The 25,466-nt window shown below is 38.5% G+C and overlaps 3 protein-coding genes across 4 annotated transcripts in view; 2 read left to right on the plus strand and 1 right to left on the minus strand.

Annotated features, from left to right (window-relative positions):
* Positions 1 to 1,226: 1,226 nt before the first annotated feature.
* On the plus strand, positions 1,227 to 14,353 carry zgc:112334 (uncharacterized protein LOC619199 homolog). The gene is made up of 11 exons (XM_057846540.1): positions 1,227 to 1,301; positions 2,614 to 2,721; positions 2,795 to 2,891; positions 2,979 to 3,113; positions 6,489 to 6,687; positions 6,760 to 6,891; positions 7,764 to 7,863; positions 7,938 to 8,109; positions 8,192 to 8,336; positions 9,994 to 10,048; positions 10,119 to 14,353. Exons 1-11 carry the CDS (start codon positions 1,260 to 1,262, stop codon positions 10,260 to 10,262), a joined length of 1,329 nt encoding a protein of 442 aa, XP_057702523.1. The 5' UTR covers positions 1,227 to 1,259; the 3' UTR covers positions 10,263 to 14,353.
* ndufaf3 (NADH:ubiquinone oxidoreductase complex assembly factor) lies at positions 14,289 to 22,740 on the minus strand. 2 transcript variants are annotated; one of them, XM_057846542.1, is made up of 6 exons: positions 22,607 to 22,740; positions 17,448 to 17,643; positions 16,145 to 16,211; positions 15,976 to 16,076; positions 14,923 to 15,030; positions 14,289 to 14,792 (listed from the first exon to the last, which is right to left on the minus strand). In XM_057846542.1, exons 1-5 carry the CDS (start codon positions 22,693 to 22,695, stop codon positions 14,923 to 14,925), a joined length of 561 nt encoding a protein of 186 aa, XP_057702525.1. In that variant the 5' UTR covers positions 22,696 to 22,740; the 3' UTR covers positions 14,289 to 14,792. The 2 variants fall into 2 exon arrangements, with proteins under 2 accessions (XP_057702525.1, XP_057702524.1); XM_057846541.1 differs by having other exon boundaries at positions 14,289 to 14,839.
* Positions 22,741 to 22,995: 255 nt separating this feature from the next.
* Positions 22,996 to 25,466, plus strand: part of LOC130922279 (NCK-interacting protein with SH3 domain-like) — a 39,139-nt gene continuing 36,668 nt past the window's right edge. The window contains exon 1 of the mRNA XM_057846955.1: positions 22,996 to 23,382. Within this exon, the coding sequence (XP_057702938.1) occupies positions 23,203 to 23,382 (180 nt within the window). The 5' untranslated portion in view covers positions 22,996 to 23,202. The remainder of the gene's footprint in view (positions 23,383 to 25,466) is intronic.

The following is a 25,466-nucleotide window of genomic DNA, read 5'->3' on the forward strand; positions in this document are numbered from 1 at the left end:
ATTTTTAATATTTCAACCGTTTCAGGGACAGTGGACGTCTATTCAAAAGTTTACATTAGTTTAAAGCAACACTGGGTAACTTTTCAATTTTGGTCGATTTTAGCGACGCCGGTGGACAAAAGTGGAAATGTTTTCCCTTAAAGTGCCTGTGAAATCATAAAAAAAAAAAAAAAAATCTTAAATACGATTATTATTTGAATTAAAATCATATTTTGAGACGATTCCACAATAACCAACAATTTGGCAAAGCACAGATGACGAGAAGTGAGTCTTTTAATCTGCCGCCTGTTATTATAGCGCTCTAGCGCCTCCATCTGGGTGATGACGTGAGCAGAGTAATGATTTCTGCTGATTTAGAATTCAGCCCATTGAGGGGGAAGATTCAGAACAAGGAAAATGCGACAGGGAGCAGCAAATGTCATCACTGTTTTAATATCTCTGCTCCTTAATTTCCCTAATTGCTAAATAAATTATATGGTCATGACAAATAACAGTGTTGTGCTAAATGGAATATGAAATATTAAAAATGCATTCATTCAGTACAACAGGGCAAAATTACTGCATAATGGTCAAAACTGCTGACTTCTTAAACCTCCCCAACGGTAGTTTATGCCACCAGAGTTAGTCCGGCTTTTGTCATTTCATTTCATTATTTTATTTAGAATAATTTATATATTTATTTTTTAATACTATTTAAAACTTGCATTTTTTTCTCATTTTTTCTTTCCCCTTAATATTTAAATAATTGATTTCTTTTTCCCGAAATGGACCCTTCAGTTAATTAATTCAATTTATCTAAAATGATTTATATATTTTTCTTTTTTATATTGCCATATGCATACAGGCAACACTAATGCTAATGCTATGATTGTCAAATGATATTGCCCCTTGAGCCGCAATTGGCCCCTGGGCTGCCGTTTGAGACCCCTGTCCTATATGAATGTAATCAAAACCTTTTTATAAAAGAAATAATTTGTGCATGAAAGGGTTAAATTCACTTGCATGGTGTAAAATGTTTGACGCCACTGAACTGCAACATGTAGAAACGGCTGTAGTCAATAGAATAGAATAGAATAGAATTATGTGGTTTTACACACATTTTAATAAATAAATAAAAGATTAGGAACAATAAAATACATGCTTGCAGACACAATAATACATGGATATACCAGTACCATTTGTAAGAGGATTACTGCAAAGTAATCACTGCCACTGATCATCCTGAAACTACACAGCCAGAAAGGGGGGAGACAGTCAAGATGCAGGAATATGATATTATAGTGCTTGGAACAGGGCTTAAGGTAAGTACTATTTTTTTTGTCATCCGTCAACTCAGGAGCTGAATTCCAAGATGTAGAAGTTTGTGGAGTAAAGGATCTAGAGATTAAATATCCTGGTGGTTTTAAACGTCTCTATTAGTCAAGGGCGTAGGTTTGGTCTCAACATTGGCTGGGACGATATAACAGCATAACCTGCATATACACTTTTTGCTGGTGACGGGAAATTAACCAAACAGATTACTGAATGGGTGTCTACATTTCTCGCGAATATGAACCTAATTAATATCTAGGCTGAATGATCAATGCAATATAAATCTGTATTGACTCACTTTTGTTGCCAGGGGTTTAGATATTAATGGCTATATTCATTATTATTATATATATTATATATATATATATTTATTATTATAGTTATTTTGAGGGAGAAATAAATTAACTCTATTCTATAAGCTGCACACAGACTACTTTTCATTGTGTCAAAGTGTCATTTGGTCAGTGTTGTCCCATGAAAAGATATACTTAAATATCTGCAGAAATGCGAGGGCTGTACTCACTTTTGTGATATACTGCAATACAAACAATGATCCTAACGAGGGACAGCTAGCTTGACGTCGTTGTTCCTTGTGGAGGCTGGCCTGACCACAGTAGTGGATGCAGGTCGGATTTTCAATGGCAAAAATAGTGGTGTTTCCCCCACCTCCACAACATTGACGTCTTTTTACATTATATACAGTGGCTGCTGCTGGCTATAAAAACTTCTGATATCCCTCATCTGCAAAGGGGGCTAAGGAGACGGCATGTTTTCTAAATGAATCTGTTGGGGCTGTGTGTGTGTGCGTGTGTGTGTGTGTGTGTGTGTGTGTCTGTCTGTCTGTCTGTGTGGCTTGGAGGGGTCATCAGACAATCAAACCTGCGTTAGAGGGGGGGAGGGGGAAATGGACCATCACATTCAGCAAGTGAAAAGGGAGAAATGTAAGTCTAAAAAATGAAAATAATTCACTTAATAACGGTAGGGTCAATTCTATCCTTACAACAAATGGAAAGACAATCTAAATTACCGATAAAACTGAACTCATTATATAATGCAAATAAGGTTGCATAAAAGTTGGTGGGGACAATTTGAGCATCCTGAAAAGTTGGTAGTGTCCCTATGCAAACCTACGCCCTTGCTATTACTAAAGTATACCTGTACTTGATATTTTCACCTGATAGTGGCTAGAGGGACATGAAATTCGGAGAGTAACATAATGCAATGATTCAGGTTCCAAGAGCTTTCCATCATTTGCCTTTTTTTTTTTTTTTTTTTAATTGTCCCCTTGCCTGTCTCTTTCAGGAATGTGTCCTCTCAGGTTTAATGTTACTAAAAGGTAAAAAGGTCCTTCATATTGACAAGAATGCTTACTGCGGAGGAGAGAGTGCGTCAATATCTCCCCTCGAGCAGGTGTGCTCGCCCAAACAGAAGCACATGCATTGTTACATATATTTGCTCTTACTTACTTGGATTCTCTTTTCAGCTGTACAGGAGGTTCAAGGTTTCTGGACCAGTCACAGCTACTGGTCGTGGTAAAGAGTGGAACATTGATCTTATTCCCAAGTTTTTCCTTGCCAATGGTAATTTCCTGTCGCAGAGAGACTTTTGGCTATTTTTTTCTACTCTCATGTAATCATTTCATGCCATGTGTGTTGTGGATGGATTAGGTCAACTAGTGAAAATGTTAGTGTATACTGATGTAACTCGCTATCTGGACTTCCGAGTGGTGGAAGGAAACTACGCGTACAAAGCGGGAAAACTGCACAAGGTCCCTGTCACTGAGGACGACGTCCACAGTTCAGGTCTGTTATGCAGTGTCGTTTGCTTTGGCATTGCAGGTTTAAGACATCTATTAATTACTTTAAATATCATGTTAACGGGGAAATGTTGCTTGATTACTATATACATACTAGGCATGTGCCGGTATGAGATTTTGACGGTATGATAACCCTTAAAATACCCCGGTTTCACAGTATCAATCATAGCTCTAAAATGTTATTTTGAGATGTATTTAATAAAAAAATACTTTTTTTTCAATTGAACAGGATTTTTTTTTTTCACAACATATTTGAAAATTGGAACAAGAATATAATGTTAAATAAATAAAATATATAACATATAACTGAAATATTTTATATAAAATTGAAATTAGTAGAATTTATCAACAAACCCACAGCCACAGCTCAAGTTGCTAAACATTAAAACAAAAATAATTATTTTCCATATAAACAGTAAAAACACTTCTAAATAAAATTTATATACAATATATATATGGCGGAAAACACTCAGGTGACTTGAAGTTGCGCTCTGAGACCCCCAATATGGCTAAATTTCAGAATTGTCCTATATGCATGTGTTATACATCATTGGAAAGCTTAAAATGTAAATTTTTGGGGGGGGGAGAAAAATTTTGAACAGGAGGGCATTTAAAAAAAACAATTTAAGAGCAAAACCCTAACTGGAGGTGAGAGCACGCGAGAGCATTATTAAAGATGCCATGGTTTTAACGAGATATTATCGCGTACTTACCTTGTTTCGATCCAAAAACTCCATGTAGCATGTATCATCGAGTGTCAAGACACAGATGTGAATGGCCACAGTCGGATTTTGGGGGGATTTTATGGGTGAAACATGGTAATATAACAAGGGTCGCAATGCAGAAATCGCAGACATCAAGGAGTGGTCGAGATGTTCTTTTTCATATATTTAGCCTTTTAAACTTTTTTTCCCCATTTTTATTTGTTTGGATCGATTATTTATCATCTAACATATCGGGGAACATGCGACAGTAACAAAAAAAAAAAAAAAAAAAGCCATAGTTATGAAGTAGATATCCGTGACTTATTTACAGACACCATTTTTTTCATTGTGACGTAATTTGTTTAAAAGTTTAAAATATGCGAGTGAATCATTTTTTCATAGTTTTTTTTTTTTTTTTTTTTTTTTCAAACGAAATATTAGACATCAATTAATGATTCTAAGCTAAAAATCACAGACATTTTGAATAAGAAATATAACCCGACCCCGGACTAAGCGGAAGATAATGGATGGATGGATGGATGGATGGATGGATGGATGGATGGATGGATGGATGGATGGATGGATGGATGGATTACTCACCTTCTTTTTATGGCTGGCTTGAAACAAAAGCAGTTGCGTGACGTCTGTAAACGGGGGTTTCTAGGTTAAAACGGACAAATTAAAAATAGTTCGGAGGCTTAATGCGCCACGAATCTGCTATGGCAGCATAAAGACATATTGTTCTATCAAACACAACAGTTCTTTTGGCTTAAAATACAGCAGTTTATTTTAAAGAGGGGCGCAATAGCAGAAACTTCTTTTTCAGTCTTGTCTGTGTTTTCCGCCATGTACAGTATATATTTTTTTGATATATATTTTGCAGACACTTCACTGACTTTAAAGCTCCATCTCAACATTTTTAGAGACTTGTGCATTTCCTACATATTTCTCTCTCAGTCCAAGTTATGATGAAGGAATGCGAGTATGTTCATCTTTTCTGAGTTAATATACCACTACTACTATTAATATTAATTAGTTGAATATTAATGGAGAGTGAGAGCAAGAGACAGAGCGCGCGTGTATGACTCGTATCATTTGTTACACATTATACACACACACCCTCTCTCAACACAGAAAGAGAAAAAAAAAAAACACAGGCTGTATTATGAAAATGTTATTTTGAACAGATGTTTACAATGGTGGAAGACTTTACAAAAAGTACTCTTTTCGTGAGGAAACTAGCAGGCCATCTTGGCATGCAAACTAACCACGTTAACAAGCTTACGTTATAGTGTTTGTTTTACCATCGCTACACACATGAAACACGCTGAACTCTCGTAGATGGTGGGAAACATTCATGACAGCATTTGCTTACCTTAAAATTTTGTATAAAGTGACGGATGATGGTCGCGTAAATGTGAAATCATGTTGGAGGCGTTGCCTGAATGTCATCTGTCTTTCTTCTTCTAAGTCGCCTGTTTCTTTTCGGTAGCTGAAATACTCCCATACTAGACCAGACTTTTTTGAGGGGGTTTTGCAAAAGCTCAAGTGTAGTTTTGACAGCAACATCTGTGTCACCAACAGAGTGAACAACGGAGGGGGAGGGGTGAGCGCTGCTGCTCCAAGCCATTCCTCGCTGCATTTTTGGGATATAAAAAATAGCTAATACCATACTACAGTATGATGGAAAATTTTAGTGGTTTTGAAACTGTGACATTTTCATACCACGGGAAACCTTGAAACCGGTAACCGGCACATGCCTAATACATACTAAAGAAAACATTATTTAAACACCATCCAAAGAATGAGTTAAATTCCATTTAAAATAACACAAGAAATTAGCAAAAGCAAACAAAAATAATCCGAAGTACCGTGAAGTTGTAAATGCTTCACATTATGCTATTGGTGATTATAGTTTTTATAAAAATTTCCTCTCCCCTCCCTGATGGACATCTACACCTGGTGCCTCAGCAGAGCTCTAAACATCCTCAAGGACAACATCCTGGTTTCCAGCTGTTTGAACTGCTCCTCTGGGAGACGCAATAGGTGTTTAAAAGCAAGAACAAACAGACTGAGGAACAGTTTCTTTGCTAAAGCCATCTGCACCCTGAACTGCCACACGTAACACCACATCACACAATGTCCATTATTCATTTACATGCAATATTCTACTGTATGTGCAGTACTTACTTACGTGCAATATTCATTGCCTTCACTGTCAAACTGCTGCTACTTCACTTCTATTCACACATATTCTATGTGCAATACTTATTTAAGTGCAATATTAACATGCAATATTCAAATCCTTCACTGTTAAACTGCTGCTACTTCACTTCGATTATTTGTACTGCCTGAACATAGGACTACCTCATACACATACTTGCAAGTCACTTTTGATATGTTTACTTGTCCTGCACTGTAAAGGGAGATGCTCCACAATTTCATTGTACAACTGTATAATGACAATAAAGGGCTATTTTATTGTCTTCTAAAAAAAAAAAAAAAAAAAGTCATGGATGAGAATATTTTAACCTCCTGGCACCAGTTTTTTATTGATTTAATTCCAGAATCACCAAATGTGGCGTGCTTACATTTTTGTCATAGTTTTGGATAATTGTTTTTCGGCTTGGCGTTAAACAATCAAACACATCTTTCAGATCTGATGGGCATGTTTGACAAGAGGAGGTTCAGGAAGTTGTTGCTTTTCGCCCAAACATTTGACGTGACAAAACCTCACACACATCAGGATTTGGACCCACAAGAAACCACAACTCGAGATCTGTTCTCTCACTTTGACCTTGGCCTGGACGTTGTGGAGTTTATTGGTCATGCCGTAGCCCTGCACAGCAGCGAGAGGTTGGTCACAAGTGACAAAACAAATGAAGTTGTGGCTTTAAAATAATAAAAATGTTTTGGTTTACGTGGTAGTTATCTGGACCAGCCCTGCGTGGAAACCATCAAACGGATCAGATTGTATGCTGACTCTCTTGCTCGCCACAACACCAGCCCATACCTTTATCCTGTGTTTGGACTGGCAGAACTACCGCAAGGATTTGCCAGGTAGAACTTCTAAATTGAGATTTCATGGAATGGACAAAACTATTGGGACACACAGTGACGGCCCTCAGCATAGGAGAGCTAGTTGCCTAAAACACCATCTTGTAGAGGGGGCACCAAATTGCTTTGGGGGTAAATACTCGGGGAAAGAAAAATATTCGTACTAGGCTTCCCAAATGTTTTCAAACATATCAAGTACATTTCAATATGCTACATATGAAAAAACTTATTATATTAATTGTTTTCAAATTGACTTCTGATCTGAATCCGTAACCGTGAGTCAGGCCATGACCTGGCGCCCTGAACCTCTTGTTGCTCTTGTTTTGTTCCTCTTGCTCTCTTGGTGACAATGAAAGGTGTTGGGAGAGATAGTGAATTATCTCACTTTATTAGCGGCTAATGCTATTGACAAATACATCATCATCATCATCTCAAACATCTCACTTCTGTTCCTGTCGAAATGACACCTATGACTTGAATATGAAAAGGTCTAAGCCCTTAGATGCTCCTTTAAAAAGTAATGAAAGGAGGTGGAGGAACAACGAGCACTTTAAATTGGACTTTAATGCACGGGGCAGAACCTTTATTCACTCGTTTCAAGTCAACCATAAACAGTGACGAACATACACCCTTTACGATGCGGAAATACAATATTTACAAGATATACAATATTTTTGCAAATATGTTCCCATTTTTTGGGGAGGCTCCTAGCTACACTTTTGCCGATGGCACCTAGTCACCCCGGACACACATAATCAATTATTTCATTTGCCGTTCATGGCAGTGAATAAGGTAAACTTCCAAGCTATTGGCCTGATACTTTTGTTCATCCACGACCTGAATGGTTTGTATATTTCAGTAAATATGTGCTTCAGATTGAATGCAGAGTACGGAGGAACGTTCCTGCTTAACCAAACGGTGGATGAGATCGTGATGGATGACGGCAAAGTGACAGCTGTGAAATCTAAAGGGAAGGCAAGTGTGCCTTGGGAATTGTTATGAGGAGCTTATGTGAATTCTTTGTTATTCTCCTTGTTGTGGCTCTCCAGTTGTTCCGCTGTAAACAGCTCATCTGCGGCCCCAGCTACGTTCCCAACCGAGTGAGGAAAGTGGGGCGAGTCATCAGGGTTATCTGTTTATTAAATCATCCGGTTAAAAACACTCAAGAGGCCAAATCGTGCCAGATTATCATCCCTCAAACACAACTAAACAGGAAGTCTGGTGTGTTGTTCTCCAAAGACTATGTGTGCGTTATTTTGCAATTTTACTTCATAATTATGATAATCCCTATGTGTCCATGCAGACATCTTCATATCTGTAGTGTCCTATGTACACAACGTGGCCTCGGATGGGTTTTACATCGCCACAGTGAGCACCATTGTTGAAACCAAACACCCAGAGAAAGAAGTGCAGCCAGCCTTGGAGCTTCTGGAGCCCATCATGCAAAAGTGGGTCAGAATTCACGTGTTTCTTTAGGATATCGAAAAATCGTGTACTGATAAAGATGTGATGAATTTGCAGAGAATTGTCAACTAAATGCAACTTCACTCTCGATTTCATAATGATCAGCTGTATTTTTTATTCCACTGGTTTTGTTTTGTTTTTATTTAGTTATAGAAGGATATTACAATGTTTGGACTAGTGCTGCAATGATTATGGTAATCAATTAACTCGAGTATTCGGTTACAAAAAAAACAAACAAAACAAACAAAAAAATCAAATTAAATTTTGCTGCTTCGAATATTTGTTTAGTTAAAGTGGAGTTGTAATGGTTTGTTTGGAAAGTGTTTGCCTTTAGTTTTATTGATTTGGGTGGATACACTGCCCTCTAGTCTGCCTCATTCACATGACTGAATCCATTTGCTCCCTGTTAAGACAAACATAAGATGAGTTTTTGTTTGAGCTAATGTTTTTGTTAATGCATTCGTAATTTAGTTTAAAGGTATATTTAACCAATTTTTGTGGGAATATGTGTCTGAACCATTTGTTTAGAGCAGACATGTCCAAAGTCTGGCCCGGGGGCCAAATGCAGCCCGTGGTCAAATTTCATCCGGCCCCCAGCCTCTGTCATAAAATCAATAACGTTTGGCCCGCACACAGACTTATTAAATTGGTCAGCCTTTTTGCTACCAGCATATGAAGTAGTTTACACACTAAATGTTGCTCCTCATTCACCCATTAAAAGGCAGCAGCACTCTAAGCAACATTACCCCGTGTGACCCTTTACTTCCAATTTCCTAAAATAGTGACAATCAACTAAAAAAAGAAAGTTGACTGCGGCGGCCGACGCTTCATGGATAGGTGGAAATTGGACTATTTCTTCTCTAAAATACGCAACAACTGTGTCTGCCTCATTTGCAAAAAGACAGTCGCTGTTTTTAAAGAGTTCAATGTGAGGCGATATTACCAAACAAGACATTCTGACGTGTACGACAAGATTACAGGGAAGATACGCAGTAAGAAATTGAAGCAACTTGAAGCTTGTTTAATTTCACAGCAGCAGTATTTCGCAAGAGCTTGAGAGTTGAAAGAGAACGCCACAAAGGATAGTTGCGAGATTGTTGAAATTATTAATTAAAAAAAAAAATAATAAAGCAAATGTGATACACAGATTGGCTTGCTAACCTTTGCTTAAATATATTGTTCTACGTAAATGACGTCAGCCAAGGTCGGCCCCCCACATTTTTACCGCACCAAATCTGGCCCCCTTTGCAAAAAGTTTGGACACCCCTGGTTTAGAGCATTGTTTAAAAAAAAAAAAAAAAACTTAGTATTTTATAGCATTTAAGCTAGCGGATTTTTACTATGTAAGTTAGCCAATTGTTCTTTTGTTGTACCTAGATTCTTATTTATTTTGTATACTGTTTGAGGCTCAGCTGAGGTATTTTAATGTTTTATGTTCCTCATCTGATTACTCGATTATTTGAACTAACTAGTTCATCGATTAATCGACTACTAAAATAATCGATAGCTGCAGCCCTAGTTTAGACTGCCATTGTGAACAGATGTTGTAGATGCCATAAAAATCTGATAAAATAGAAGAAATAGGGTATTGGATTAAAAATCTATGATGTTATTTCATTTCCTCTTTTCTTTTAACTCCAGATTCGTTTCGGTCAAGAGCCTACTTGTTCCAAATGATGACGGAAAGATAAGTCAGGTAAAAGTAAGACTCATCATGGTTAGAAGGACAAAAAGAAAGTGTAAACATAACTTTTTTCCCTGTTCAGATTTTTGTATCTCGCTCATATGATGAAACAAACCACTTTGAGAGTGAGTGTGAAGACATTGAGGACCTGTACCTTCGAATCACTGGCACCAACTTTTGCTTCACCTCACACAGGCATCAGTCACGCAGCTCAGATGAAGACTGACCCTTTTGCAGACAGAAAGTAAAATCCTTTTTCAAAAAAAAAAAAAAAAAACTTTTCAACTTTTTTATGTGATTTGTTTCTTAATTTTGTTACAATTAAGACTCCTGGTGGAAAGCCAGAAACAACAATACAAAAAATACCCTTAATGTATATAGGTTTTCTGTCAGTGGAATACATCTGACCAAATAATTTGATGCATTGAGCATTCAGTAATGTATTGGAAACCTCATATATAGCAATGTGTTATTTAGTCATTAAAACAGGGATTTTGTGAAATTCTGAAAGTGTGGCAGTTGGGCACAGGCTTTTTCTTTGAATACAACACATTTGAACATAGTTTTGAAGACGTGCTTAATCTGCAATAAATCATTATTTGAGCACAGTTTAGTATTTTTTTGTATTTCAGCTGCGTGTTAATGTTTAACGTAAAAGTAATCTTTTAGTATAATGATGGTGGCTGCTTAAATAATCTAAATATGAAAATCATGAATTTGTTAGAACTATGATAATGGAGAAATTAATGTTTAAAAGACGAAAATGACACACTCCTAAGTGCTGACATTGTGGAACCAATGTGAAGTTCTTTTGAGCCAGAGATAACTTGAGGCCTGTCAACCAGGAGGTCAGAACGCCAGAGAACTTTTATATTTTTGGCCGCGAGTTGAATAAAATTAGCAAAAGAAGTTCTAGTTCAAGCAATAAGTATTTATCTAAATATGTTGTATTGGATGCGAGAGCTGCTACAATGTGCAGCCTACAGTCATTGGCGAAATTATTGGCACCCCTGGAATTTTTCCAGAAAAGCATTTCTCACAGAAATGGATGAAATTAACGAATGTTTTCAGTATGAATGTTTTTATTTTTTGATGTGCATTGGAAAAACACAAAAAAGTTGAAGAGAAAATCCAAAATGTACACAATTTTACACAGAATGCAAAAAAATGGGCTGGACAAAATTGTTGGAACCCTTAACTCAATATTTGGTTGCGCATCCTTCAGAAGAAATAACAGAAAGCAGTCGCTTCCTATAACCATCAACAAGTTTCGTGCACCTCTCAGATGGAATTTTGGACCACTCTGGACCACCACTGCTGGGTGCCTTGACAGTGTGCAAGGAGTCATGAAATATGGAGACTATCAAAATGTTTTGGGCCTGTCATTGGTGTTCCAACAGGACACATCCAAAACATACCTCAAATAGCAGCAAGAAATGGTTGGACACCAGTGCCAGAAAAAATAATGAGGCCTACAAAGAAAAGAACACTGTGCCTGTAGTCAAACATGGTGGGGATCCAATAATGTTTTGGGGTTGTTTTGCTGTGTATGGCACTGGGTACCTTGACAGTGTGCAAGGAGTCATGAAATATTGAGACTATCAAAATGTTTTGGGCTAGAATGGAGGGTGTAGTGTCAGAAAACTAGGTCTGCGTCAGAGTTCATGCGTGAGGACAATGACCCAAAACATACCTCAAATAGCACCAAGAAATGGTTGGAGACAGCCCATTTTTTGCATTGTGTGTAAAATTGTGTACATTTTGGCTTTTCTCTTCAGCTTTTTTGTGTTTTCCAATGCACATCCAAGACATAAACTCATTCATACAGAAACATTAATTTCTGTGAGAAATGTCGTATTTTCTGGAAAAATTCCAGGGGTGCCAATAACTTTGTCAATGACTGTAAACCGAGCAGACCATTGGATTTATAATCTACATTGGGAGATGCAATTGACAGGCATCCAATTCAGGGTGTACCCTGCCTACTGCCCATAGTTAACTGGGATAGGCTCCAGCACCCCTGCGACACTTGTGAGGATATGCGGAATAGAAGATGAATGAATGAATTGGGGGAAGAATCAACGTAAGAGACCAAAAAATCAAGGTGTGGACAAATCATTTATCATACTCACATACACTGTTACATATTAATGATAATTATTCTGATCTTTGTGCACAATGTTGGCAGGCACTGTTAGCGCTTAGCAGATAAACGCAGATAGACTCAAACACAAGTATAAGACGTAAAAATAAAGACGTGCATGCTTTAAAAAAAAAAGGTTTTACAGTATGTTCTTTCAATTTCTTATCTGAATTTTGGACACAGAAGAAGACTTTGGTTGGGTGAAATGAATGCCTATAGTGCCCCCAACCACCACCACCACCACCACCATGGTCGTTGTCTTTTTTTGCTACTAATATGATCCTCTTTGTACAGCTAGTAGCCAAACACTGTGGTATATTGACACTGCCTTGTCCTTTTGTGTCGTTTTTCCTTGCAAATTCCATGTAGGAAGCGATTATACGCTACACGTTACCAAATTAAAGTATGGCAAGATAGACTAGCCAACAGCAACATTAGGATAAACTACAGTGTACACACGACTATAGAAGATACAAGTTGCATGTAAACTAAATTGTCATCACAATAGCCTTGAAAATTCTGGATGCATCTGGCATCATGAGCGATGGCAGACTATCTGAAATACAGTGGTACCTCTACAAACGAAGCTAATTCGTTCGAGGACCTTGTTTGTAAGTCGAAATGGTCGTATGTCGGGCAATATTTGCCCATAAGAAAACATAATTCCATTAATTCGTTCCAAAGCCCGAAAACCTTCACTAAATCCTTAATAAATACTGCTTGTTCTATTAAAAATGACAATTACACTTAGCAAAATAAATACATTATAAATAAAAGTAAGAATTTTAATGATAACAATAATTCCTGTAATAATGTTAACGAATCGGGTTCTAATGTGACGGACGTGTTTTGCGTGCTGTACCTAAATGCACCGCGTGGCTGATGTAACAGAGAGAGAAAGGTGCGGTAGACATTTTACTTTCTCTTTTAATGTTTTGTTGTTGGCGTCAACTGTGGCGGACAGTAAGCGTGTTATGTTGCACAAGTTCTGAAATAAATTATTAAAAACCTGACGAACCTGGCAATTTCTTTGGCGATTTTACAATAATATTGTCAACTTAAAGACTGGTGAATGGAGGTTGGAGGAGGACCGTCAAGACTGTAGACATTCTACGGCAATATTGTCGCGCAGGTTCACGGACATGCACACCACGCTCATATTTTTCCAACATTTCCTTCTTCATTTCAAATGGTAAGTGTCACCTTTTTCCTTTTTTCACCACCTGCACTAACATTCTTGGAACCCATGTTGATTTCACTCAAGAAAATCCGCCGTGCGTCCGTTTTGCAGGAAAACAAAGAAACTGCGGCACTGTCATAAATAGTCGAATTTCGAGCATGTCATCTGATGTAGAAACATATGACGAGTCAAATTTTACGTCGGATGTTGAAAAGATCGTGTGTCGAAGCTATCGTATGTCGAGGTACCACTGTACTTGTATTTGATTACGTAGAACATTTCTGGCATTTGAAAATTGCTGCTCACTGCAATTTTGCTTGCTTCCTGAAAATACTATATAAAACCTAATTGACATTTTTCTCCACTATTAAACAGCAGAAAATAGAATTCTGTACTTTTTCCGAATTCTTAAACTGCTGAGATGCACTTGATCATAAGTTTACAATTCCTTTAAACGTGTGTGTATGTTACAGTGGCATACAATCATGTCAAATATTTTTTTAGTAAAATGTTATTAATAATTGGCCTGCTTTCTGACTGTATTCTAACAATGTCAAAACAGAAATGATTCTTCTTATTATTAGGCATAAAGAGTTTCTATAAGGTGCGTTGCCTAAATTTATTTTCCACGACTCAAACTTGTGAATGGAAAAAAGTGGTTACAGTAGATGCTGCCAACATGAGGACACCACAGAGATTAAAAAGGCCTCCATGCCGATATGTGTTTAGCACACAAAGGCCTGCATGATGAGAGATGAATGCAGAGGATTATTAGATTCTGTCGCGGCTTATGTGTGGCAAGGACAAAGCCAGTGAATTATGTCATATGCTGCACACACCCACAGTGGTGCTGCAGGGTGACTGTAAGAGGCTTGGGCGAGTCAAGGACGAGCAACTGAGGTGGAACGGTGTTCTGTACTTTTTCCCCCCCCCCATGCGCAAGGAATGTTGTAGCACAACACCAAATAGCCAAATTAGTTAGGAGAGGAGATCACACCTGTGCTGATGGTGTTGAACTGTAACATGGTCAAAAAGGCAGTAGAACAATCACTTTACAGTACACAATTGATGTCTACACGAAAGCTATTCCAAAACAAAGCATGTGATTATTATGAATACTGTATATATTTAGTGTTCTTTGCAAAAATTATTACATGAATGCATGGGACTCTTTAGCAGCACAAACAGGAACTTTATGCATGTGTAATGCCTTTAAACATTAATAACAACATAAACGACACATATGCAAATCATCCACATACACAGGCTTAAATATATAATTTAGACATATCAAATGAGGTTTATTTACAAGCAGAAAGTCACACATGATGCCAACTTTGGTGCCTGCCTTGCAAACGTCCAACTGATTTCAAGAGTTTTTGAAGCGGCGTCAGTCCAGCTCATCAAACCTCATTTTGAATGACAGCTGAAATCTGAGAAGAGCATCACCACAGAGTTTTTCCTTTGGGTATCTTGGTGACTGAAGTATGAAACCAGTTGAAAATGTTTCCTGGTTATGGGGCTTCTTGAAAGAGTACTCAATGGCGCTTTGTGCAAGCTCACCTACTGATTCTTCACCTCCAGTTCCATGCTCATCGACGGAGGGATGAGACCGGCGGCCACTACCCGGTTTTCACTTATCAGGAAGTTGAAGGTTGCACATGCATTTGCCTGCAAGACAAAACATTAGCCAATGATTATTTGTAGGATTGGTCATCGAGCATCGATGGGAACCAGTTCTAACATTCCGATGCTCCCGGAATCATTCGAACTTTTATATTTCGATTCCTTGTTTTGATGCCCTGAGCGCCGAGCAGGAAAAAAATGGCTCGAGTTCAAAGACTGATATTTATATAAGAGTTAATTTTTTTTTTTTCTAACAATGCCTCTTAAAAGAATCGGAATCGAGAATCGTTCGGAACCGGAATCGAGAATCGTTCGGAACCGGAATCGAAACGTGGAATCGGAATCTCAACCGGAATCATTCAATTTCCATCAATGCCCAACCCTAATTATTTGGATATGAAACAGGGTTCTTGCACCATTTTAAGTTGAATTTAATGCTTTTAAGACATTTTTCAGACCTTAAAGATATATTTTAAGACCAAAACACGTTGCAACAATTTTATTTCACTGTAACCACAGAGCTCCTGCCACAGACTGCTTGTGTTTTCCTGCTGTCATGTGCGACTCAACGGCTTTGACCCCCATTGAAACATAGTGGACGAGCTACTACTGGCAGGAGTTTTGAAGCGGACTGCAGACACGAAAGGGAGTGAAGTGAACGTATTCGCTCACACAATTTCAAACACTTCCGGATTTGTGGCGCTCAGCAAAACTTGAAGTGGGCATCAATGACTGACGTATGAATGAACTAAAATGTGCCTGTCAGGCAGAAAATCACCGCTGGCTGGATTTGGGCCTCCTGGTTGTGACACCTCTGGTTTAGCACACCTGCCTCGCAATTCTGAGATCAAGGCTACCAACCATTAATTAAGTTTCCATTTGGAACATTAAAGTTTCCAACTGGAATGATTAATTCAAATTTTCCTTAAATTCCTGGGAAGGAAATGTTCCAAACCATTTACAATATAAACAGTGCTGTGTGATCTTTACCGTGTCTTGCACCTCCACCGCGATGCCTTTGCTCCTAAGAAGAGTCAGAACTGACGGATGGATACGTTCCAGGCGCGCACCCGTGCCAAGGACGAGAATTTCTACAACAGTACAATAGCAAACATGATGCACAGAAGAGAACTTGTTAACTGATAAACTTTATTTTTACCTATTTGGGGGACAATCATATGGAAAAGTGACACACTTTCTTGCGTGATGTCTTTGGAACCCCCCACCTGCAAAGTATTGATTTCATATGGATGACAACATGTAGACAATGAAGCACAATGTGTTTTTAGCAAGGGCGTAGTTTTGCATAGGGACGGTAGGGACAAAACACTACCAACTTTTCAGGATGCTCAAATTGTCCCCACCAACTTTTAAGCAACTTTATTTGCGTTATATAATGTCTTCAGTTATATACTGTAGGTCATTAGATTGTCTTTCCATATGTTTTAATTGTTGTAATTGACCCCACTATTATTAGGTGAATTATTTTTATTATGTTCAGACTTAAATGTCCCTCTTTTCACTTGCTAAATGTGCCGGTCCATTTTTTCCTCCTAAATGCACATTTTATTGGCTGACGACTTGACACCAACACACAAACACCCACTCACAGACATTAGATATTAGACATTTTTTATTTTTTCAGCCAGCAGCAGCCACTGTAAGACATGTAAAAAGACGTCAATTTTGTGGAAGTGGGGAACACACTACTAATTTTGCTACTGAAAGTCCAACCTGCATCAGAGTTAGCATAACATTAAACTGTGTGAACTTGCTAACCTGCAAAACTTGAGTAGGTAGCTGCTTAGAGAGAAGTGTCCTCTTGTATGTGTTTTCTACTGTTAATTTTAATTAAACTGGGAAAAATGTAGTGAACCGAGTTTAACCCCCGTCTCCCCCATTTTACTTTTTATTTTATTTCTGTGATCAGCCAACTGGAGCTTTCATTTTTTTGTTGAGTTTGGCTGTGCTTGTGGACAAAAGCAGTACTTTTTTACCTGAAGGACCGCTCCATTTTTTATTTTTATTTTTTGTTTTTCCCTGACAAAGACGTTTTTTCAGTTATATTGAATTTCTTTATTTAGACAATGTGGAGTTGTTTTACGGCTAATGTTTTTTTTTTTGCATACCTGGATAGTTAAGAGATGATTAACAAGCTTGTATTTATTGAGTATGTTAAAATAATTTATGTTCAAATAATGAAATAGAAATTTGCACTTAAAATACAGAAATTTTGCATAGTTTTCAAAACGTTTCTTTTACTAATTTTTTGAAAACAAAGGTTTGAATTGAACGGTGTAGGCTGAACCAATACACATAAAAGTTAGTATAAGTCAATACAGACTTATTTTGCATTGATCATTAAGAATGTCCCGTCTAAAGAAAAAAGTGTACATGCAGGTTATGCCATATCGTCCCTACCAATGTTGAGACCAAACCTATGCCCTTGGTTTTTAGTGCACCTTCCACTGCAGGATAGAAGGAGGGAGAACTGCGCAGGGCCCAAAGACTTTGTTGCCATTAATGTTAAATCCTTGTGCGCTGTAACCGAGGATGATGAAGCCGCTTCCTGGCTCCTTCTTCATCACGGACACTGTGGTACGCTGATACATTTCGTCATCACTCGGGCCCAAACGATGGCCCCGGCATTGAAACGGACTGCAAGAAACGTAGTGACATATTACAACCTTTCATGGATGAATTATGATTTTGATTTTTAACCCTTACAGGGCACTCATTTCACTGATTGGCTGAAATTGATGGCGCTAGAAGTCCAATCTATTTTGACATTCAAAGGGGATAGGAAGTTTAGTGCTGTCAATGGCACTGAAACATGAGCATTCACAGCCAGTCTTCCCGGTTGGACGTCTATCCTTGTCAATAGCAGGCAATGAGTTAAATAGTATGAAAAAAAAAACAACAACTTAGAGTGTTACTTGGGACCATAACCTGCGTGTATTTCAGTTTTTATTAATTTTAATAAGTTTCCGGTAATTAGTTTTTAATAATAGAGTGATCTATCTTTTTCACGGTTAATGCAGACCCCACCTCCCCCCGCCCCGAGAAAACTGAAAATCCGCGAAGCAGGTCCGTAGCTTATTTACATTAAAAAAAAAACCTACGGACAATTTAGAGTGTTCAATCAGTCTACCACGCATGTTTTTGAGTTGTGGGAGGAAACCGGAGTCCCCGGAGAAAACCCACGCAGGCACGGGGAGAACATGCAAACTCCACACAGTCAGGCCGGAGCTCTGGATTGAACCGTTGATCTCAGAACTGTGAGGCGGACATGCTAACCACTCAGCCACTGTGCATAAATGATTTTTAGCCACTGCAAACATAATAATTATGATATATATATATCAGGGGTCGCGTTAACCGGATATTTTCCGTCGTTGACCGGTTTTTAAAAACGGTGACGGAAAAAACTGGAGTCCATCCGTCATTTTGACAGGTTGCAATTCACACCCACAGGGTGGCAAGTGAGCATATTAATTAGCTATTGTCTCTCTTGATGCATGACGTCGTTGGCCTTACTCGGAAAAATGTTAAGGCAACTGAGTGTTTGCCTTGCACGGCCAGACTGTTCTCCCTGTATTTTTCAAACACTGAGAGAAAAGTCTGGGACACAGTCTCTCGAGAAGGTACAAAATCAATCGACAAATCAGATTTGTTTATTTGCGTGATGTGTTCTTCACGAGCAACATCACTCTTGCGCGCCGAAAGTTGTCTCTAGATCAACACGGATGGCGAACGGGAGGGCCGAAAATATGTTCCAATCCGCGGTAAATTCAGTTTTAAATAAGCTAAAACACAACGAGTCATTGACAAGTCTGTCTCTCGCTAGCCATGTTGAATAAACTCCGTTCTCCTCGTATGTTTACTTCCGCGCGCAAGTCCCTCGTCCTGCCCTTGTCGCTTTGCTAGCGGCACGTCTGCCCGTCGCCCATTGGTGAACTCCACTGTCTGTTTGCCTCTTGTTAAGTGTAGAAAAGGCAACAAAGTTATGTGATTGTTTGCTTAAGATGTTCACAGTTGCTCGTTCAATGCCTTCAGCATCATTTGATTCCCACATTTGGCTGACGTAAATAGGTGAAAATTTGGATTGCGCATGCACCGTACCAGAATGTGGATGTCAATAGTAAAGCCTGAGTTATACTCCCGCGTTGCGGTGACGGCGTAGCGACTACGGCGTCATTCGACATTCGATAGTTCTGCGGTGAGGGAACGCGTTGCTCTGTAATTCACCGCCAAGCCACTAGAGGGATGTGGCGTTATGTTTGTACGGTTTTGGGGCATGCTTGTTTACTTCCGCTAGTCGGAGAAAAAATAAACAATGCAAGATGGAACTCTTGAAAGTAAATATTCTGCTCATCAACACTGAATAAATATGGAACATACAAATGTTGACGGGCAGGCGACGCAGAAGACGGTTTCGAGGCGGTCTGGCCGACTTTTGATGCCGCAAAGAGAGTTTTAGACTCGGGTGGAGAGAGCTAGCTGTGGCGGCTAGCTTCAAACTGGCGTCGAGCACTGCGTTCAAGGTCTGCAAAGCCCTCCAGCCTGATTTGTTTGCCGTGTCCTACAACCAGCCAGTGGGAAGCCATAGCAGATTTCTGGCGTCTAGGGAACTTCCCAAACTGCGTTGGGAGGCTTGATTTTAAGGTTATCATAAAAAGCACCGAGGCACTCTCAATCAGTGATGATGTATTGTGTGTGTGAACTGTCTGTTATTGAAAATTAAAGATCAAAACAACTCTTTTGACACCAAATCTGTGCTTTATTCTTCATATACTTGAAACATATGTACACAGTAAATGATGAAGTGCACCAACCAAAAATACGACATAAAGTGATAAAAAGTTGGCAGTTTTTGGCCGACTGGGTCACCGCTTCGTGTGGCCACTCGATTCCGACCACCCACGTCTCGGTGGTTCTTCCATTTATTTATTTTTTCGATCGCCGACCTTGCCATTTGGCAATCACAATAATAATTTCTTGACGAGACTTGCTCTTCGATGATACTCCCGTCGGCTTGGTCCATTTTTTGCGTGTAGAAAACAATGTTTGATTCTATTGTACAATGGCGGTGTTTTCGCGGTAAACCGGAAACAACAGTCTGAGCGGACCAATCACAGTCCGTTTTCGCTACGTCATACGCGTCTACGCGACGCGAAGGTTACAAAAATCGAGAGGTGCGCGTCAGGCTACGGCGTAGGGTCGTAACTCGATTCTTCCTTGACGGCGTAGGTCTGACGCGGAAGTATAACTCAGGCTTAAGAAAGTCACGGGTGGATGCACGACATGAGCGTGCGTCTAATTGTGTGTTTGTTCATTGCTGTGCGTAAATGCAAAGTGAGTATCACAAGCAGCATTCATATTTACGTAGACAATTTGTTATGATTACCTTTTGCTGTTGTTATGATAGTTCGTCCGATTGTTTTGCGTGGTAGTCCGTTAGCGTGTTGCTATGCTGCGATTCTAAAATAGCGATAAGTTGCGGCATAGCGCACCGGAAGTAGAGTGAATCCGCCTTCACAATAAGTGCCCGAAACCGGAAGTGCTTAGCTGGAGCGTAGAAAATAGTTCAAGCTTAACTTCGAATATTCCATCTACATGTTTAAATGTAATTAAGTTGAATTTAAGCAATGATTATTTATTTATTGTTTCTTTTCATGTCTTTTGTACAGATAAACCACACACACAGATACACACATATATACACACAAACACCTACTCAAGAATATAACCATTTCCACATCTACATGGACAGTTGGGATGAATGGACTGTATAAAGTTGATTTAAGAGGATTTGCATGAAAGAAAAAGAAGAAATCCAGCCACCTGTCCAAGTGCCGTGATTGCCTCTACTTTGAGTGGGCCTTAAGTGGTGTTTGGCCAACACACTGACGTGAACACAGCTAAAATCAACCTGAATCAGCGAGAATCCAGTTTTCTCCACTACATTAAGCTTATTCGGACAGAATATTAATTAAAAATGAATGAAAACTAAATACTATAGAATATGTCATTATTATCATTTTAAAAATGTAAGTGACTGGTAAAAATAGATTATGACCGGATTTTTATGACACTGTCAGTCAAAATGACAGACAACGAAAAAGTCTAGCGCAACCTCTGATATATATATAAGGATATTTAAGGAAAACAATGATTTTTACAAGTATAAATGTATATAACTAAACATTTTTAGATAAAATACTGTTTTTTTTTTTTTTTTTTGGACTGAAGGCACAAAATTTGAAGCGCGAAGCAGTGAGGGCATTGTATTCATTTACAATTTACAAATCCATTTCCATAATTTAAAAAAATAAATAAGAAAATACAACAATAATTAATAATTAACATAGAATAAAACAATAACAATAATAATTTCTAATATTTAAGTTTTTTTTTTTAATAGCCAAAATAGTCACTTGCCCTTTCAAGAGTTCAAAGGGCATTAAAGGATATTAGTTGTCAACTTATGAATTGCTGTCCACTGTAGTGACCATTGTCCCTGTAAGGGTTAACTACTTGAGAATAATGTAATATAACTTTATTCACAATTCACTAAATTAATTACACCACAATCACTGTTCAACGTGTAATCAAGTATTGTGGGACTAGTGAATTTATAAGAAGAGCAAGGTATAAATTACTAAAAAGATGCAAAATGCAGTTTAGTCATGATTTTGATCATCATAAATAAATCTAGAATGTAGGGCTGCAGCTATCGATTATTTTAGTAGTCGATTAATCGATGAACTAGTTAGTTCGAATAATGGAGTAATCGGATAAGGAACATGAAAAATTAAAATATCTGAGCTGAGCCTCAAACGGTATAAAAAAATGAATACATAAAGATCTATGTACAACAAAAGAACAATGGCTAACTTACATAAGTCCGCTAGCTTAAATGATATAAAACGCTAACGCGTTTTTTTTTTTTTTTTTTTTTTTACAATGCTCTTAACAAATGGTTCATACACATATTCTCACAAAGAAAAAGAAAAAAAAAAACCAAACGGCTGAATATACCAATAAACTAAATTACAAATGCAATAAAAAAAAAAAAAAAACTGTAGCTCAAACAAAAACTTGGCTTATGTTGGTCTTAATATGGAGCAGCTGGATTTTGACATGTGAAATGAGGCACACTAGAGTGCAGTGTATCCACCCATATCAATAAAACTAAATGCAAACACTATCAAAATAAACCATTACAACACCACTTGAATTAAACGAATACTCGAAGTAGCAAGAAATAATTCAAATCTTTTTTTCTAACCGAATACTCGAGTTAATCGATTAATCGTTGCAGCACGACTCGAATGTTAGTATTTTTAAATTATTTTGGGTTAGGGTCGGCACACCGATAACATTAAAAGTATCAAAATGCAGCCTAAGATTTATTTCAATGTATTAAATATTATTAGTAATGTATTCATCAATATCATTTACTTTAACATTTTTAAATTGTTACATTATAATCACTAATGAATAAAACTAAATAAAATACAATGTTACGAGTTACCACAGAAGAAAAGATACCAAGTTTAGTTTTTCACTCCGTGTGTTTTAAATCTTAACAAAATAATTAGGATACGTAGCGCTGTACCTGATGAAAGCCGGCGTTGACCTGAAGGGGAATATTAACCTTGGCGATGATCTCTGAAGAAGGAATTTGGCACAACCCGCAACGGCCATGTTGACTGCAGCAGGGGAAGGGGACAAGAATCAGTGTAACACCACTCTCTTCCGGTACTATTGTGAGGCAAAATAAAAGATCACTTCAGCGTTGTCGATTAATCTTTTTTGACGCAAAATATATTCATATTACTAGGGTTTGAGTGTATTTTATTAAAAATTCAGATTGATACAAATAAAGAGGTGTTGGCTGTACAACTGCTTCGTTCCTCAATTAAAACAATAGTAAAGATGAGTGGCTCTGCTTTCGATTAGTATGCCTAGAGGCGTGTCAGTCCTCAAGCGCGCCCCTAGCGAGTCGGAATGGTAACATCGCCAAGTCAAGTGATCTGATCTGAAGCTGAGCTGCATTGTAAATAGAAAACAGTGGTCCACCGGGGCAATGCCTCCTTCGTAGTCTTTTTCAAAACAATCTAATAAGGCCACTTATTTCCTCTCGGGGACTCTTTATCACCCAAATAAGGGTTTCCTTACTGGTCGGCGTCCTTTGGTGGCTTCTAAGTGTTGATGAGCAGCATGTACCGGTCTCTGTACGCCTTCCGATCGGCGGAGCCCAACTCGCTTCACTTCGCAGCCGGAGAAAGCTTCCTAATCCTCGAGAGAAGCAACAAACACTGGTGGCTGGGCTCCCGGTGCAGCTCGGGGGAGACCGGCTACATCCCCTCGTCGTACATCGAAAAGATCAAGGTAACCTGCACAAATCACTTCGGGAGAAATCTGGTGAATGATGGACAAATGTTCACGGATCAATCATGTGAGGGGTCGGGATCATAGTTGGGATATGCATCGAGATAATTTCAATAGCCAAATATTTACATACAGTAAAATCACAATTGTGACCCATCGGAATCAGAACAAATCAAATATGTTATTTGCTCAAAGCTATTTTATGTCAAGTAGATGCATTAATTGTAGGCATTCAATTTTTTAGTTTACGCCACCCAGCCCTGTCCTTATAAACAAGGCTGTCAACAGACTTGCAGGGGCCCGGGGACAACAGACCATGAGAGGCCCCCCCACCCCACCCCACCCCACCCCTGACACCGGCTTGTCACGACAACATACGCAGTACTTTTGTTTTGCAAGAAATGACAGTGTAAATTTTCAAATTATTTAATCTGAGATGGGCAGTTAAATTTAAAACACCATAATGTGATGTGACACGATCTAAACAAACAATTTCCATCTATTGTCCCATGTAGGCTACAATACAATACAACTGAGAGTGCTATGCCTGCCTGCTAAGCAACAGAACAGTATAACTAAAGATCCTGTGCCTGCCCCCTCCACCTCCCTGGGGTTATCAAACCCTCAATCAATGATGAACCTAGATTTTTTTGACAGCAAAGTCATTTATAACATCAGTAGAGCTGTCGCGACTAGTCGACGTCATCGATGATGTAAATGCGTCGACGGGCAAAACATACCGTCGACGGGTATTGACGGGTTAAAAAAAAAATTACATGCGGATAAAGTTTAGAATGGCGGGCGCTCGCGATGCAAGCGGTTGTTACTAACACCCCCAAGGGGTCCGCTGTTATTTCAGTGTGACCGGCATTGTCAGATTGAGCAAAGAGGAAGAAAGTGGGCGAGCGAGAGAGGGCGCGAAAGAGAGGGAGTGAGATCGGTGAGTTTGGAAAGTGCGCGACTGCGCAGGTAGCCCCTGCGTTTTTGTTTTGGACATTAAAAGTATCTATAAAGAGCCATCCGACACCTCTCGGTGTTTTTTTGCACGCCGCCGCCTTCCTGAGGAGGACATGGGCCGAACCGACGACAACGAGCCAAGTGAATCGCGGTTCATTCCTCACTATGGCGAGGAGTTGAAAACACCGCCAATTACCAAAAAGGGCAGAATTGGTGACACGTGAAAGTGGCATAAAGCCAAAAAAGCGGACCAGAATAGCCAGAGTCTGGAATTATATCAAGGGAAATATGGAGGGTGCCACTATGTGTACTCTTTGCTAAATTGAGCTCCCATACCACGGTAGCACGCCGGCTATGAACACTTGAAGCGCCGTCACCCAAGTATAACTTTCGAAGACAACAAGAAACAACAAGCTAGCGGATTGTAAGTCCATACAACTTTCTAACGATGTTTTTTAAAATGGAAGTTACCTTTATGTGCGTCGTATCAATGTGCATTTTTATTTAATAAAATAATTAAGGTATATATATAATTAAATATATATTTTTGATTATTATTACATTTATTAGGATCATGGAAGCTCCCACTTGGGGAAAATATATACATACATCCTGTATATACATAATATAATGAAAATATATATGGAAACCGCACTGGCCTGCTTACTGTAATCCATGACTGCACTAATGTTAGTCACTTTATATTATAAAGTATCATTGTGTATATACATATAGTCGTATACTATAAAATTAATACTGTATATTTAATTTTTGTTACTGTGAGTATGTGTGCCTCTCATTCAAAATAGTTGTGGTAATATTTCAGTGTGCCCTCTACTTTATCTATTTTCAGGTTAAAACAAACAAAAGTTGAACAGTTTTTCCCCTCCCCCAAAAATGCAGAATGCACACCAGAAAAAGCATCTGAACTCACACAAAGTATTCTGAAAATGGTTCTCTGGGACATTTCGATTCATTTTAACATTTACACAATATAGACAATGACATACCACAAAAAGAGTGAGAATTGTTTTGACTCCTGTTAAAGAGGTGAAGTCTCAGTGTTTCCGTTTACATTTTTTTGCACTAGTTAATTCCAGCATCATTTGACCTCATTGTTTGTGATT

The sequence above is a fragment of the Corythoichthys intestinalis genome, chromosome 9, assembly GCF_030265065.1.
Source record: "Corythoichthys intestinalis isolate RoL2023-P3 chromosome 9, ASM3026506v1, whole genome shotgun sequence".
NCBI lineage: Eukaryota > Metazoa > Chordata > Actinopteri > Syngnathiformes > Syngnathidae > Corythoichthys > Corythoichthys intestinalis.

Bases quoted from the DNA above. Each gene is read 5' to 3' on its own strand.
- zgc:112334 (XM_057846540.1), top strand. From the start codon at position 1,260: ATGCAGGAATATGATATTATAGTGCTTGGAACAGGGCTTAAG. The intron at 2,892-2,978 runs GTAATTTCCTGT...TGGATGGATTAG, and splicing joins CAAGTTTTTCCTTGCCAATG to GTCAACTAGTGAAAATGTTA. The intron at 7,864-7,937 runs GCAAGTGTGCCT...GTGGCTCTCCAG, and splicing joins CTGTGAAATCTAAAGGGAAG to TTGTTCCGCTGTAAACAGCT.
- ndufaf3 (XM_057846542.1), bottom strand. From the start codon at position 22,695: ATGGCCGTTGCGGGTTGTGCCAAATTCCTTCTTCAGAGATCATCGCCA. The intron at 16,212-17,447 runs GTGCACTAAAAA...AATACTTTGCAG, and splicing joins CTTCTATCCTGCAGTGGAAG to GTGGGGGGTTCCAAAGACAT. The intron at 15,031-15,975 runs GTAAAGATCACA...TTTGTCTTGCAG, and splicing joins CGGTGGAGGTGCAAGACACG to GCAAATGCATGTGCAACCTT.